The 13,892-nt window shown below is 41.6% G+C and overlaps 1 protein-coding gene across 1 annotated transcript in view; it reads left to right on the top strand.

The window, feature by feature from the left end:
* The window catches only part of TRAPPC9 (trafficking protein particle complex subunit 9), a 762,741-nt gene that overhangs the window by 185,585 nt on the left and 563,264 nt on the right, over positions 1 to 13,892 (top strand). Inside the window, exons 13-14 of the mRNA XM_071208051.1 lie at positions 5,831 to 5,957; positions 8,152 to 8,284. Of these exons, the coding sequence (XP_071064152.1) occupies positions 5,831 to 5,957; positions 8,152 to 8,284 (260 nt within the window). The remainder of the gene's footprint in view (positions 1 to 5,830; positions 5,958 to 8,151; positions 8,285 to 13,892) is intronic.

Below are 13,892 nucleotides of genomic sequence, written 5' to 3'. Positions count from 1 at the left end.
GGGAGGCTCGATGTCTCAGCTGATCCTGCTTGCGTGAGCTGGAGGTGGCGTTTGGAGTTGAGGTGGTGTTTAGGCTTCCGGCAGGTGGCATGGGTCTGTAGAAACTCAGCTGAATATTAAGCCGATAGTGCGAGGCTCACTCAGGATGTCTTCCTTCTGTCACACATCATCCAGCCTTAGGAATGAACTCTCAGGGCGTTTCCTGTGGCTTCCTGGCTCTAGCTCAAATAGGCAATAAGAGTTGTTAAGAGAATTTTCCTCTCTTTTTTCTATTTCTTTTTTCCAGAAGAGAAGCTTTCATTTTTATCTGGTTTAAAAGTAATGTGTACTTATAAAAAATTAGGAAGAATAAAGAATAAAATAAAAATAACAATGAGGAGATAGCCCATAAATCATGACCAAAATTTTAAAATTAAATTGTGAAATATTTAAAGCATATGGAATGTTACAAGGAATAATAAGCACTCATATACCCACCGTTCACATTTAACAAATGTTAACAGTTGGTCACATTTGTTTTAGCTCTTTTAATGAGAACTAGAATGCCATTATGTTTTGCCTGGAGGCCATAGCCACCTAATTGGTTTTCTGCTTCTGCTCTTTACTCACTGTATCTGTTCTCTGCATAGTTAGATTGTGTCATGTTCTGCTTAAAATCTGGGCACTTGATGTTCAAGTTGCTACTAGAGCATCCTTGTTTTTGGATGATTCCTGTAAGAAAATTAGACATGTATGTATACATATATCTACACACTTACACCTACACACTTACATCTACATACATATACACATGCACATATATGTGCAAATACGCAACACAAATGTGTATTTGTATTTATAAATTGTGAGCTCACATTGATACCTCCAATTCCAGTTTATCTGCGTAGGGTTCTTTCTTGCCTTCCTTTTCTTCCAGTGTGAGAACTGGGCTCCCAGCATCAACCTAGTCACCCATTTGCTCAGTCCTGTAATACATTCAAAATAACTTCAGAGTTGCTTTGACTGTACCACTAGAGAAACAAGCTCAGGATTTGTTTGCAGTTTTCCACCACTGGCCCTTTACTTCACCCAAGGCAGAGTACCAGGAAACATTGTCTACATCAGTTACTTAAGTTTGTCTCCCATTCTTTTTGGTTGTTATGATTTTGTTTGAACCCAATTGGGTTCATGTATTTCACTTTTCTTTCATTTTAGTTTTTCCCATTCTTGTTGATTTAATTTAGTTTATTTTTTAATATGTAGAACGTTAACTTGCTTTTAAAAGTCAAAACTCCTGTATCTCTTCTACCTTCTTTCTCTTCTCTGTAGGTAACCAACTTCGTTGTTTTCTGATATACTCTTCTTGTGATTCTTTTTGCGAAGATAAGCAGATACATATGTATTTTCTTATTTCACCCTCCTTTTTTTAATAAGTGGTAGCAAGCTCTGCATGCTCTTTTGCACTTTGCTTTTTTGTTTTTATAATATCTCCTGGAAGTCACTTCATATCACTTTAGAGATCTTCTTCATTCTTTTTTTTTTTTACATCAGCATGGTAGGTACTGCATTGCATGTGTAAAAAAAAAATTCAGCTGATATTTTATCTTTATTTATTAGCTTATTTAGGAGGTACCGGGATTGAACCCAGGACCTCATACATGGGAAACAGGCTCTCAACCACATGAGCTACTTTTGCTCCCCTCAACTGATGTTTTATGCTTGGGCATTTTGCCAAAACTCACCACTAGATCCTCAGGTACAATTCATTTTCAGTTGTCATTGATTAATTGCTATTGGTTCATTCAACAAACATGTATCAAGCATCTACCGTGTTCCAGGGTGTAAGCAAGTCACTGGAGATAGACTCCTTGTCCTGGAAGAATGCGTTCTAATGGGGGAAGGCAATTGTGGAAGCCAGTGGCCACGGCATTTGCTCAGTGTAAATGAAATAGAGACGGATGTGAGACCTAAAGATCAGAACATAATGTGCTTACCTGGGGGCTTAGGAAAGAAAGTCTTGTCTTAGGTGATTTTGGATCTGAGGCTTGAAGAAGGAATCGCATCTTTCCTGGTTGTTGAGATCAGTTCAAATTGCGGAAGGAGCATACACAGGAAGGTTTCCAAGTTAGAAGGGCCGTGCCCAGGAGGCCTCATTCTCCACACCCCCAAGACTTGGTAGAAACAGTGTCAGTTAGAAATGGGAAGTTCATTTTATAAACATTTCAGTGTAGAAGTTATGTAATATTGAGGCAGATAAATCAGAAACAATAACCTCATCAAAAGGCACATTATATGGTATGTTAGAAGGTGGAAAAAAAAGAATGGGGTTAAAAGGGCCAGGTGTGCTGGTCAACTTATTAACGAAGAGGGTCAGTGTAAGCTTCACCGAAAAAAATAAAAATCAAACAAGGGCCATGTCACATGCAGAAATCTGCAGGCAGTTGTCCATGGGAGGAAGTCGTGGGTGTGACAGTCGTGGAGATAAGGGCAGGCTGCTGAGGAGCTGGGCTTCACCAAGAAGCCTGCTGGGCGCCTGAAAGCCTTTGTACCTGGGACAGGGTAGAGGCCAGCAGTGACCCTGCCAGGCTCTGCCTGTGCTGGAAGCTCCTGCCCAGCCTTGCAGCTTGAGGGATGGCGCTGCCTTCTCCTCCTCTGTGGCCCTCCCTGACCCCCAGGGACCCCTGGTGCCCAGATGCAGCATGTCTGGGAGTTTGCAACTGTGCCTTGCAAACCCTCACATCCCATCATCTAGGTTGATGCATCCTAGGTGCTCAGTTAAGTGCATGTTTGACTTGAGTGACTCACTGGAATTTGAAATTTGTAGTAAATAATTTGTCATCATAATAATCTCAGCCTCACCTCCTTATATGTTACATTTTTAGAATTCAGTTTTGGTAAAGAAAAATGTTTCCTCACCTTGGAAATCAGCTTCTTGAACAACCCCTGAGAGGAATAAGAAATCAGTAAGAGGAGAGGATGAAAGAGCAGCTGGTAAATTCCTTTGAGGAGCTTTCATTTTAGCATCCGAACTCTTTGAACTGCAGTCTTGAATTCAAAGTGTTTTCTACTTTGGTCAAAGAGGAGAGGATGCACATGTGGGCTGTTTTTGGCTTGTCACGGAGCTGGTCTTGGCAGTGTCCTGCAGCGGGCAGCCTGTGGCTGTGGCTGGGGTTCCTCCTGGGCTGTCCGTGGTGGTTGTTCTTCTTGCTTGTTCCCGAAGGCCGTGGCTTGATGCTCATGCTAATGGGAAAGGAAGAAGAAAACCAGAGCAGCATTCCCAGGATTACCTCGCTGGGGCAGATAGGAAAGATGATGTGTTGGCCTCATGAATTTAGCAGAATCTACTGTTCCAAGCAATATTTTCTAGCTTATTTTCTAGTCTGTCTTCAAATTAAAAAAAAAAAAAAAAAAAAGTGATGGCTAGGTTGGGGACTTTTCAACTTAGATTATGATTTCTTTTATTGAAGCAGTTTTACAGTGCCTGTTGCATTAAATTGAAGTTTGAGAACATGAGCCAATAAGAAGCTATGAATAAATAGACCTTTGTCTCAATTATCTCTTATCTCTTGAGAATTACTTTTCTTCTATTTAGGAACCAGAATAGCACGATGGTCAGGAGTGAGGTTTTGGTGTAAGACAGACTTGGCTTTGAATCCTACTCGGTTAGTATCTATCCTATGTATCAACAGAGGGTTATTGAGGAGATTATACAAATGGTGTATCTTTCCCTTTGTTTAGATTTACTTCAATTTATCCCACCTATGTTCTTGTAGAAATCTTGCACATCATTCATTGGGATTATTCCAAGATAGTTGATGTTTTTGATCTCTTGTTAATGGTAATTTTTAAAATTACCGTTTTATTTGGTAGACTGTAGAAATACCATTGATTTTTAAAATACTGACTTTGTCACTTTGCTAAACATACTTGTTAGTTGAAATTTTATTGTAGATTGCATAGGGTTTCCTGTGTACACAATTATGTTGTTTGTGCTTTTTACTTAGTTTTCTAGCCTTACTGTGTAGGGTAGGACCTCTGTTACAGTGTTGAATAGAAGTTGTGGGAGCTTGACATCATGCATTATTTATAATCATGGGGGAGCTTTTTGAGGCCAGGGAGTCTCTCTTGTTCACTGTCAAGCATAGTGCCTAGTACATACTGAAGTGGAATGAACTGATAATTCAGAGATGGGCTGGAGGAATATGAACTGGTGAAGTCCATCATTCATACGTGAACATACAAAAACAGTAAGTGTATAGTAATAATTGTGAATTTACAAAACAAAGATGCATATCATCGTACAAGCCTCCCATACATCATTCCACCACCAACACCCTGCATTGTTGTGAAACATTTATTATAAACTGTGAAAGAACATTGTCAAAATATTACTACTAACTATAACCCATATCTTACATTTGGTGTATTTTTCCCCAACCCACCCAATTATTATCACCCATATTAGTATTATATATTTGTTATCATTCATGAGAAAACTTTCTCATATATGTCCTTTTAACCACAGTCCATTATACACCACTGGATTCCCTGTGTTATACAGTCCCATGTTTTGTTCAGTCCATTCAGCATGTATACTCAGTGGCTCTCATTTTCATCACACAGTTATGCTATCACCTGTCAATTTTAGAATGTTTTCATTACTCCAAAAAGAAAGATCATATATCTCCTTATACTCTGATATTGTTTTCTCTTAGAATTGAAATAATATCTTCTTTGCCATTGCTGAAAAATATTGCAATAATCTTCTTAACTATTGACCATAAATTACATTATTTGTAATTTTCCCGTGTAGCACCATATTCTTAACACATTGTAAAAGAAGAACATTCTTATATCTATACTATTAACCACAGTCTTCATCCACCACCAAAAGCACTATGTTACACATTCCCTAAATTATTCTCTAGTTTCCTTTCAATTGACATTTATGTCTACAGACTACCCCTGGTGATGTATTTTTACATTTCATGGCTTTTCTTTTGTTCATGATTAAAATACTCATTTTAAAGAAATAAAATGTGGTATATACATATAATGGAATACTACTTGGCTTTAAGAACAAATACACTACAAACACACGTGATAACATGGATGAATCTTGAGAACCTTATGTTGAGTGAAGCAACCCAGGCATTGAAGGACAAATACTACATGACCTCAGTGATATGAAATAAGTAAACCAAGCTGCCTCAGAGAGCTAGAGACTGGATGATAGGCTTACAGGAAATTGGGGGGTAGAGGAAGGATGTAAGCTGACATCTACATGGGTGAAATCTATGACAAGCTGGAGGTAAGTATGTGTACAAGGAAGGGATAAAATGGGGGCATAGGGTTACCTTTGGGTAGGGCTTTGTGGGCTTGAGGGGGGCTAGAGATGGGAAGATGGGTAATATTGCCCAAGAAATTGGGGGGAGGGTAGGGCAACATACGAACATAGGAGATTGTCAGGTATTTGGTTGAGATATTTTAATCTTTCAAAAAAAAACAAAACCTCATTTTTTTCCCTTTGTGTTCACATTTCCATTTGATGTAAAACAAACAAACAAACAAAACAAATATTTAAAAAACTATACCAAAACAACAAAACAAAGGGTTAATATCAAGATGGAATTGTTGTTTATTACCTGGAAAACCCATAGCATGCTTTCCATTTCAAGATTGATTTGTGTTTCAACTTTAAATTGCCTCTACAATTCGCCATGGATTTCTATAAAAACCATTAGTCTTTTAATTTTGACAATGGGTAGAGCTTGACTGCTAGTGGACGTACTGAGGCTCCTCTGGTGGGTCTAGGACGTGCTAATTTACCTTGCTCCTTCACTTGCTTTAGGGGCTCCTCACAAGTGGAGTGGAGTTCGAGTCTCTCCCTGCAGCACTTTCCCTTCCAGCTGAGTCTGGTCTTTACCCAGTGACACTCGTTGGGGTCCCGCAGACGACCGGAACAATTACTGTGGATGGTAAGGATTATTTCCTTGGTGATTTCCATTCAGGTAGGCTGCAGAACTCTTGTACTGCATTGCTAAGACCTGTTACTGATCCCTCTTCATTCCAGTCGCAATCACTGAGAAGATAATGACAGGGCTGCGTTTCCGTGGGACGATGGGGGAAAGCTTCATGCAGAGGTGGTGGGCCCATGCCATGCCCCCATTACCTCTGTGTCCCGGCCCCACCACCCACTCCTGTCTCTCACCGTCACCTTTCTCCTTTCTGCTGTTTTCTTCCAGGAAACCTTTACACATGCTCTCAGGTTCTCTCACTGCATTAAGCCCAGTCTTTGGGGGAGGCAGAAGCATGCCTAGGTTACAGTGTGCCAGCGCCGAGATGGAGCCAAGCACAGAGTCCTGAGGGGAGAGGGGGTCGAGAAAGGCTTATTTAGTAAACGACCCTGTATTTTACTGGGAATTATCCAAAAGAATGGGGGTTGGCAGAGGAGAGGAGTAGCGAGGAGGTACACAGGAGGTAGAAAAGGGTTCCAGGCAAAGAACAACATGCATAAACACCTGGTGGCAAGAGAGAGTATGGTGCATCTGTGGGGATGATGGGTGGAAAAGATGGTCCAAGGAAGAAGGGTTGGCTAGAGATGAGGCTGGGAAGGTAGGTAGAGGGGAGATTTACAAGAGCCTGATATGTCTACTGCTAAGGGATTTGGACTTACTCCTGAGGGCAATTGGAAAACAGAATTATTTGAACAGAGGAGAGACATAGTGAGCCTGGTAGTTCAGAACCATCCCTCTGGCTGCTGTTGTGGAGAATGGGTTGGAGATGGGCAAGACCAGGGCCTGTGAGACCAGTTACGAAGCTTTAGCGATAAGCCAGGCAGAAAACGACAAAGGTAGAACCACACTGTGGCTCGGGATTGGAGCAAAGGGAAAAGATTAGAGAGGAAACAATTTGGATTGATGGGCCTGAGTCGGGATAGCTGTGTTCACAGATGAGTAGTTGGAACCTTAGTGATAGTTTCTGGGTGGTTTGCACCAGGTGCAGACTAGTTCGTATTCCTTATTTGGCATGCCTTATATGCAGAGTCCAAGAGCTGAGCTTGTTTTGTCTGGCATGATAACATGCTAACACTGAGAGTAGTTGCCATCAGGTTTTTTTAGTTTATTTGGCAGGCAATTTCAGAATAGGAAAATGATATTAGTTATGAATTGGGAAATAAAGATTGCTTGACAGACAAAACCACATTCACATTGGTTTTTATAGAAAGGAAAGTATGAGGGGGCATAAGTGCCAGATACGGATTTTTGGGGAGGAAAATATTTGCAAGTTAAATTAAAGACAGTCTTATAAGGTGCATAGTTTGTAAAGAAGGAAGTTGAGAAACCAATTTAAAACTGGCATAAGGTAAAGGGGAGAGTTGATATGGCTATATAAGGGCCATAATTTGCCTTTGAGGTAATACTTCTCTTCTTAGTAAATAACAGTTTAATGTAACAGCAGAAGAATTTTCACCCTCTGGCATTCAGCCATTGGATATTGTTTCATTTTGTTAGATAGTGAATATTGTTTATAATAATTATCTCACTATTTCAAAAGCCATTTTAAAGCTTTGCTGAAGCAATTTCAAATGCTTATCTAACCAGTGGATTTTTTCCCCCCAAAGCTTGGAAAATTTGCTAATCTTAAATTACAGTACTTTTACACATTCAGCAAATTTGTCATACCATGTAGCTGTTAAAATAACAATAATTGGCTCTTGAACTTTCATCTCTCAACAGAAGATTTAGGAGCATTTTTCAAATACTCATTAAGTCATATTATGTCTTGAAAAGAAATATTAACTCTTATTCTCATTTCAGAGATAGATAAATTTGAAAAGCAAATTAGTAAAGGGATGAGATACTAATTATTAAGTTGTGTAGAGATTTATACTTTGCAAAGACACTCACATGTACACTTTCATTTGGACCCAGCCAGTCTTTTGAAATAGGAAAACAAGTGTCATCATCATCTCCCTTTTACATATGAGGAGATCAAGAGTCTTGGGGGTTGATGTGGGAGCCAGGAGAGAGAGCTAGCAAGGGATGGGACCAGAATCTGAGCTCGGGTCTTCTGGAGAGGAGCCGCCTTCTCTTTACACCACCTTTTGTGGTGGGTGGGGGACCCAGAGCCTTATCCCAATGGCATGAGGATTTCCATTTTGTTTCCCAGGTTACCATACCACGGTATTTGGTGTCTTTAGTGACTGTCTGCTGGATAACCTCCCGGGAATCAAGAGCAGCGGCTCTACTGTTGAAGTCGTCCCTGCTCTACCGAGGCTACAGATGAGCACCTCCCTGCCCAGGTAGAGAAATAAGGAACACAGGGCTCTCACTTTTCACAAGAAATGGTACTTACAGATATCCTTTAGTTACAAGATTTTTTTAATGGCACAGCATCTGAGTTAATGTATAATTCTCATGACTGGAGGACGGGTGCAGGATTTCTATAAAAATAACCAGTAGTTAATGTGCTTTGCTTAAAGTTTATTGGAACGAAGTTGAAGTCTTTCTTACCAAGATCAGAACAAAATGTGAAATTAGGCTTTGAAATTGTAAATTTTTGTGAAAAATGGTTGAGGTTTCAGAGGACTTAAGAAAAACCTGATCTTTTTTAAAAAATAGTTCTTTTTGTTAAGCATTATGGGAAAATATAAAGAAGAAAGGACAAAAAAATCTCAGAAGGCCTAGATGCAATTACTGTTGATGCTTTGTGGCATTTCCTTACAGTCTTTTTGCCATCCTTTTTTTTTTTTTTCTTATATTTTGAATAGTTGAGACCATATGATATCATATTTTGTATCATAGATGACTTTTTCCATAATAAAATATTAACTTTTACCCCATACTTTTACAGATTCATAAAAAATTTAATTTCATGGCTTTAAAAAAGTATCTCATAACATCTTAAGACTGCATTCCCTTGCTTTTGGAATTTTGGATGGTCTCAGGTTTTGCTCTTATGAATAATGCTTTAATGGTTATTTTGGCTGTTTTTATAAAATGTATCTTGGGATTTTCTGAAATGTTTTTAAAGAATTTACATATGTAATGAGCTCTTTTAATTTTCTTGTTCCTATGTTAGATTTTAGGCTGTAACAGTGAACAAGACAGTCATGGTCCCTGCCCTCAGAAGAATTTACTGCTAAGTGGGAGAGATTGACACAATCATAGTCCATTTTTGAGGGGGCTCTAATGGCAGAGGTACAGTGTGCTATGGGAGATCACAGGGCAGTCAGGAAAGATTTCTTTCAGGAAGTCACATGAAATGTGATGTGAGAGGTGAGGGAAGAGGAATTAGCCATATAAAATGGGTAGGTAGGAGCAACTTTAGAATGAATTGAGCAGCATATGAGTGACCTGAGAGGTAAGCTAAAGCATCATGTGATTGGGGAGTAAAATGAAACTCAGCAGAAATTAACTCAAAACTTATCAAAGACTTAAATGTAAGAGCCAAAAGATAAGGCTTTTAGAAGAAAACATAGGAGCAAATTTTTGTGACCTTGGGTTAGGCAAAGAGTTCTTTGATCTGACGTCAACAGAAGGGCCTATTAAAGAAAATACTGATAATAATAATAATAAAAAAAAGAAAAAGAAAAAAAGAAAATACTGATAAACTGGACTTCATAAAATTAAAAACCTCTGTACTTAAAAATAAACCATTAAGAAACTGAAATGACAAGCAACAACCTGGGAGAAAAAATTCACAAATCATGTATCTTATTTAGAACATGTATTTACAGTACATAAAGAAGTCTTGAAACTCCACGATAGGAAGACAAAGAACCCAATGAAAAATGGGCAAAAATTTGAATAGATATTTCAGTACAAAAGATACTCAATTAGTTTATAGGGAACCTGAAAAGATGCTCAATATTATTAGTCATTGTGGAACTGGTACCAGAATAAGATTCCACCTCACACCCTGTAGAATGGCTACAATCCAAAAGACAGACAGTGACAAATGTTGGCAAGGTTGTGGAGTAACTGGAACTCTTGTTGATGTGCATGTAAAATGTTACATCCACTGTGGAAAACATTTTGATGTTTCTTAGAAAAGTTAAACATAAATTTATCATATGACCCAACAAATCTACTTCTAGGTGTCTACAAGTGAACTCATATATCGATATGTTTTAATTTGCCAAAGGGCTGCCAATATAAAGTATCAGAAATGTGTTGACTTTTATAAAGGATATTTATTTGGAATAAAAGCTTATAGTTTCAAGGCCATGGAAAGTCTAACTCAAGGCATTGTACAAAGGTGCTTTCTCACTCAAGTCAGCTGCCATGTGTTGAAGCAAGATGGTGGGCAATCTCTGCCTGGGCTCTGCCTTCCCCTCTGGACTCCACTGTCTCCCAGAGCTCAACTGAGGGCAACCAGGCATAGGGTTTGTCTCTGGCTGGGCCTCTTCTCTTGGGCTAGGCTGCTCTGCTTTCTTCCTGATTTCAGCTGCAAACTATCAGGCAAATGGCTCATCTCTCCCTAAGGCCTCATTTCCTTGAGCCTCTCCTTTCCATCAAATGGCAGCACCAGATATGGTGGAGTGCTTTTTTCAGGTGTGTCTTGGTTTTTTATTGGACGCAGCAAGAGCGCAGAGACTCAACCTGAGTCACGCCTCACTGACATAGTCCAATTGAAAAGGCTGTTCACACCCACAGGAGTGGACCAGCCCACGAACATAATGTTCCCCTTTTTGGGATTCATAAAATAATTTCAAACTGCCACACCATACAAAACCTATATGTAAATGTTAATAGCAGCATCCTTCATGAGAACCAAAAAAGTGGGAAAAACCCAAATGTCCATCAACTGGTGAATGAATAAACAAAATGGGATCTCTCTATGCAGTGGAATACTACTCAGCTCAGCAGTAAAAGGAACAGGCTCCTGATACATGCTCCAACACAGATCAGAAACACAGGCTAAGGGAGAGAAGCCAGATGCAAAAGACCATGTACCATGTGATTCGATTGATATGAAATATCCAGAAAAGGCAAATCTATGTGGACAGAAGGTAGATTAGTGTTTGCCTAGGGGCAGGGGGTGGGAAGGGGAATTGATTTCAAGGGGCCACGAGGGAGGTCTTTTGGGTGATGGAAGTGTTCTAAAACTGAATATTAGTCATGGTTGCACACCTCTGTAAATTTATTAAAAATTATCTAATTGTATGTTTGAGACAGGTGAATTTCACTGAATGTAAATTATCTCTCAAGCTGTTTAAAGAGAAGAATTTGGAGCGACTTTAGTGAAGACTGCATGTCTTGGTTTCTAAGCTGCTGAGACAAATACCACAGTAATAATAGGAATTTTCTGACCCGTGGTCTCAGAGGCTGGAGGCCTGCTTCCTCCTGGGCTTGGTAGCCTCCTGGCTGCTGTGACCCTTGGGTGCCTTGGGTTTCCTGCCCCATGGTGATGTCCTCTCCTTTCTCCTCTGGGTTCCCTTGACTTCCAGCTTCCACTCCTCCAGGTGGCAGGTGGCCTTCTCTTCACAAAGCCTCTGCTAATAGGATTAAGACCCGACCTCATTCAGTTGGGCCACACTTTAGCTAAAGATCACATCTTCCAAAGGTCTTATTTACAAGGGGTTCCCACCATCCAGTTGTGGATTAAGGTTAAGAACATGTTTTTTCCCTGAGGTGCATAATTCAGCCTGCCGTGGACAGCTGGGCCTTCCTTCGAAGAGTGGCAGAGGAGACCTTGAGGCAGGCCCAAGGTTGCAGGTGAAATCGCCTCCAGTCAGCTAGTGTGGTTGGATAGATAACATGGCTAGAGTGTGGGGTGCGCTGGCGGGAGGGGTAGGTGCCAAGGGCAGACTGCCAGGGTAAGCACCTGAGCTGTCAGGGCCGGCCTTGGCCGGGGTCAGCCGGATGTAGTGCATGTTCACAGGGCCAGGCTCCTAGGAGGCAGCTGCTGAAATGTGCGACCAGTAGGCTCTGTCCTTGGCCTGTGCAGTCAATTGCTAGGATGCTTTCCTCAGGTGATTCAGATTTAAGATTCTTATTAATTAGTTTATGTAATCCATATTTATTGTCTTTTTATGTACTAAGTATCCAGCTAATTGCTAATAGTACAGAAATAAAAACATTGCCCCTATCCTCAAAAAGCTTTTGGTCTAGTGCTGGGGAGGGGAGAGCAGTCCCACTAGGAAGGATGGGAGCCCCGACCCAGATCGTTTACGGAACATGAAGGAGGAGCCCTCATGGAGCATGGCCTCTTCACGTGGATGGCCGCAAGCTGCTTTCTGAAGCATGAGTAGGAGAAGAGGGTGAGAAAGGGGCTTCTAGGCAGAAGGAATTGCTTTCCAAGGGCAAGTGTGCAAGCATACTGCCTGCCGGCTGCCTCCTGGGCGTACCAAGAGGTCAGGTGCAGAGCCCTGGAGCTCAGCGTGGCTCCCCTCGCAAGTCCAATGCTGCCCAGTGCTGAGACAGTCTTACCTGCGTTGACAATACCTCCGCGGCCACATTCTCAGCAGAGAGGACTGTGCAGGCGCAGACCTCCACTTGTGCAAGCTTTTGTCCAGGTGTGGAAGGTTAAAAAATGGCCCCCCTAAAGATACCCATGTCACATCCCTGGCACCTTTGGGAAAAGAGTCTTTGCAGATGGGATTAAGGTAAGGGTCTTAAGATGAGGTCATTATCTAGACTTGCCCCAGATCACAGGACAAGTGCCTTTCTAAGAGAAACGCAGGGGAGATTTAACAGAACAGAAGAGGTGGCTGCCAGCCTAGGCATGCTTGGGGCCCCCGGAACGGGGTGAGGCCAGGAAGGAGCCTCCCCAGAGCTCCCGAGGGAGAGCAGCCCTGTGCTCACCTTGATTTTGGGCGTGTGGCTTCCAGGACTGTGACAACATACGTTTCTGTTGTTCTAAGCCCCAGTTCGTGGTAATCTGTGACGGCAGCCTCAGGAAACGAATTCACTGGGGGAGCCCACACTCCCGCTCAGTTGTGGATTTCCCATCCCGAATTATACAGTAGAGGCGAACGACTTTATCTGTCCTCGAGAAACTTCCTAGCGCCTCTGGGTGAAGGACTGCCCTCTCGGGCCTAGGTAACCACCCAGCCTCCACAGCCCTGCCCTGGGCCTCTTCCTCCTCTGGGCTGGGAGTGTTGGAGGGAAGTGCCCCTTTCATAGCCGTTCAGCTGGACCCCTTGGACGCTGCCATTTGGGACAGCCGGCTGCCCACCCCGCCCCCTGCCCCAGCATGGGTCCTGCTGCTGCGTTCGTCCTTCCACTCTTTTCCCATGCTACTAGGGACCCGTGGCACCCTGCTCTTAGAGACACAAATTAATGTCAGCCAAATTCCACCCCAGTTTTAGGTTTTCTGAATACCTTCTCGGCAAATTCAAGCTAGTCACAAATAACTTTTGAGGATTGTATTCTACAATATGGAAAGGTGACATTTATAGTGAGGGCAGGGCTCAGTTTTCCTTCCTTGACAGAGAAAACTAGTTTATGTCTCTGCTCATGGAACAGCTTATAAGAGGTAAAATGCAAAGGGATTCACCTTGATTCAATTTTCTAAAATTTGGTGGGGATGTAAAACTTCTGTCACAGTCTGGGATTGGTGCCCTGGGGCTTGTATCACTGGCTTGCTAAGCCTAATGCAGTTTAAACATTGCATCTTTCCTTGGGCAACAGAGGTGTCAGACCTACACTGTCTGGAACATTTTTTTTTTTTAAAGATTTGTTTATTTTATTTTATTTTATTTCTCCCTGCCCCCGCCCTCCCCTCCCCCCCCCCCGCCACAGTTGTCTGTTCTCTGTGTCTATTTGCTGTGTGTTCTTTGTCCGCTTCTGTTGTCAGCGGCATGGGAATTTGTGTTTTCTTTTTGTTGCATCATCTTGTTGTGTCAGTTCTCCGTGTGTACGTTGCCATTCTTGGGCAGACTGAACTTTCTTTTGTGCTGGGCG

The sequence above is a fragment of the Dasypus novemcinctus genome, chromosome 14, assembly GCF_030445035.2.
Source record: "Dasypus novemcinctus isolate mDasNov1 chromosome 14, mDasNov1.1.hap2, whole genome shotgun sequence".
Lineage (NCBI taxonomy): Eukaryota > Metazoa > Chordata > Mammalia > Cingulata > Dasypodidae > Dasypus > Dasypus novemcinctus.
Note: the sequence above shows the minus strand (reverse complement) of the source record. Positions and strands in the feature narration are given on the sequence as shown.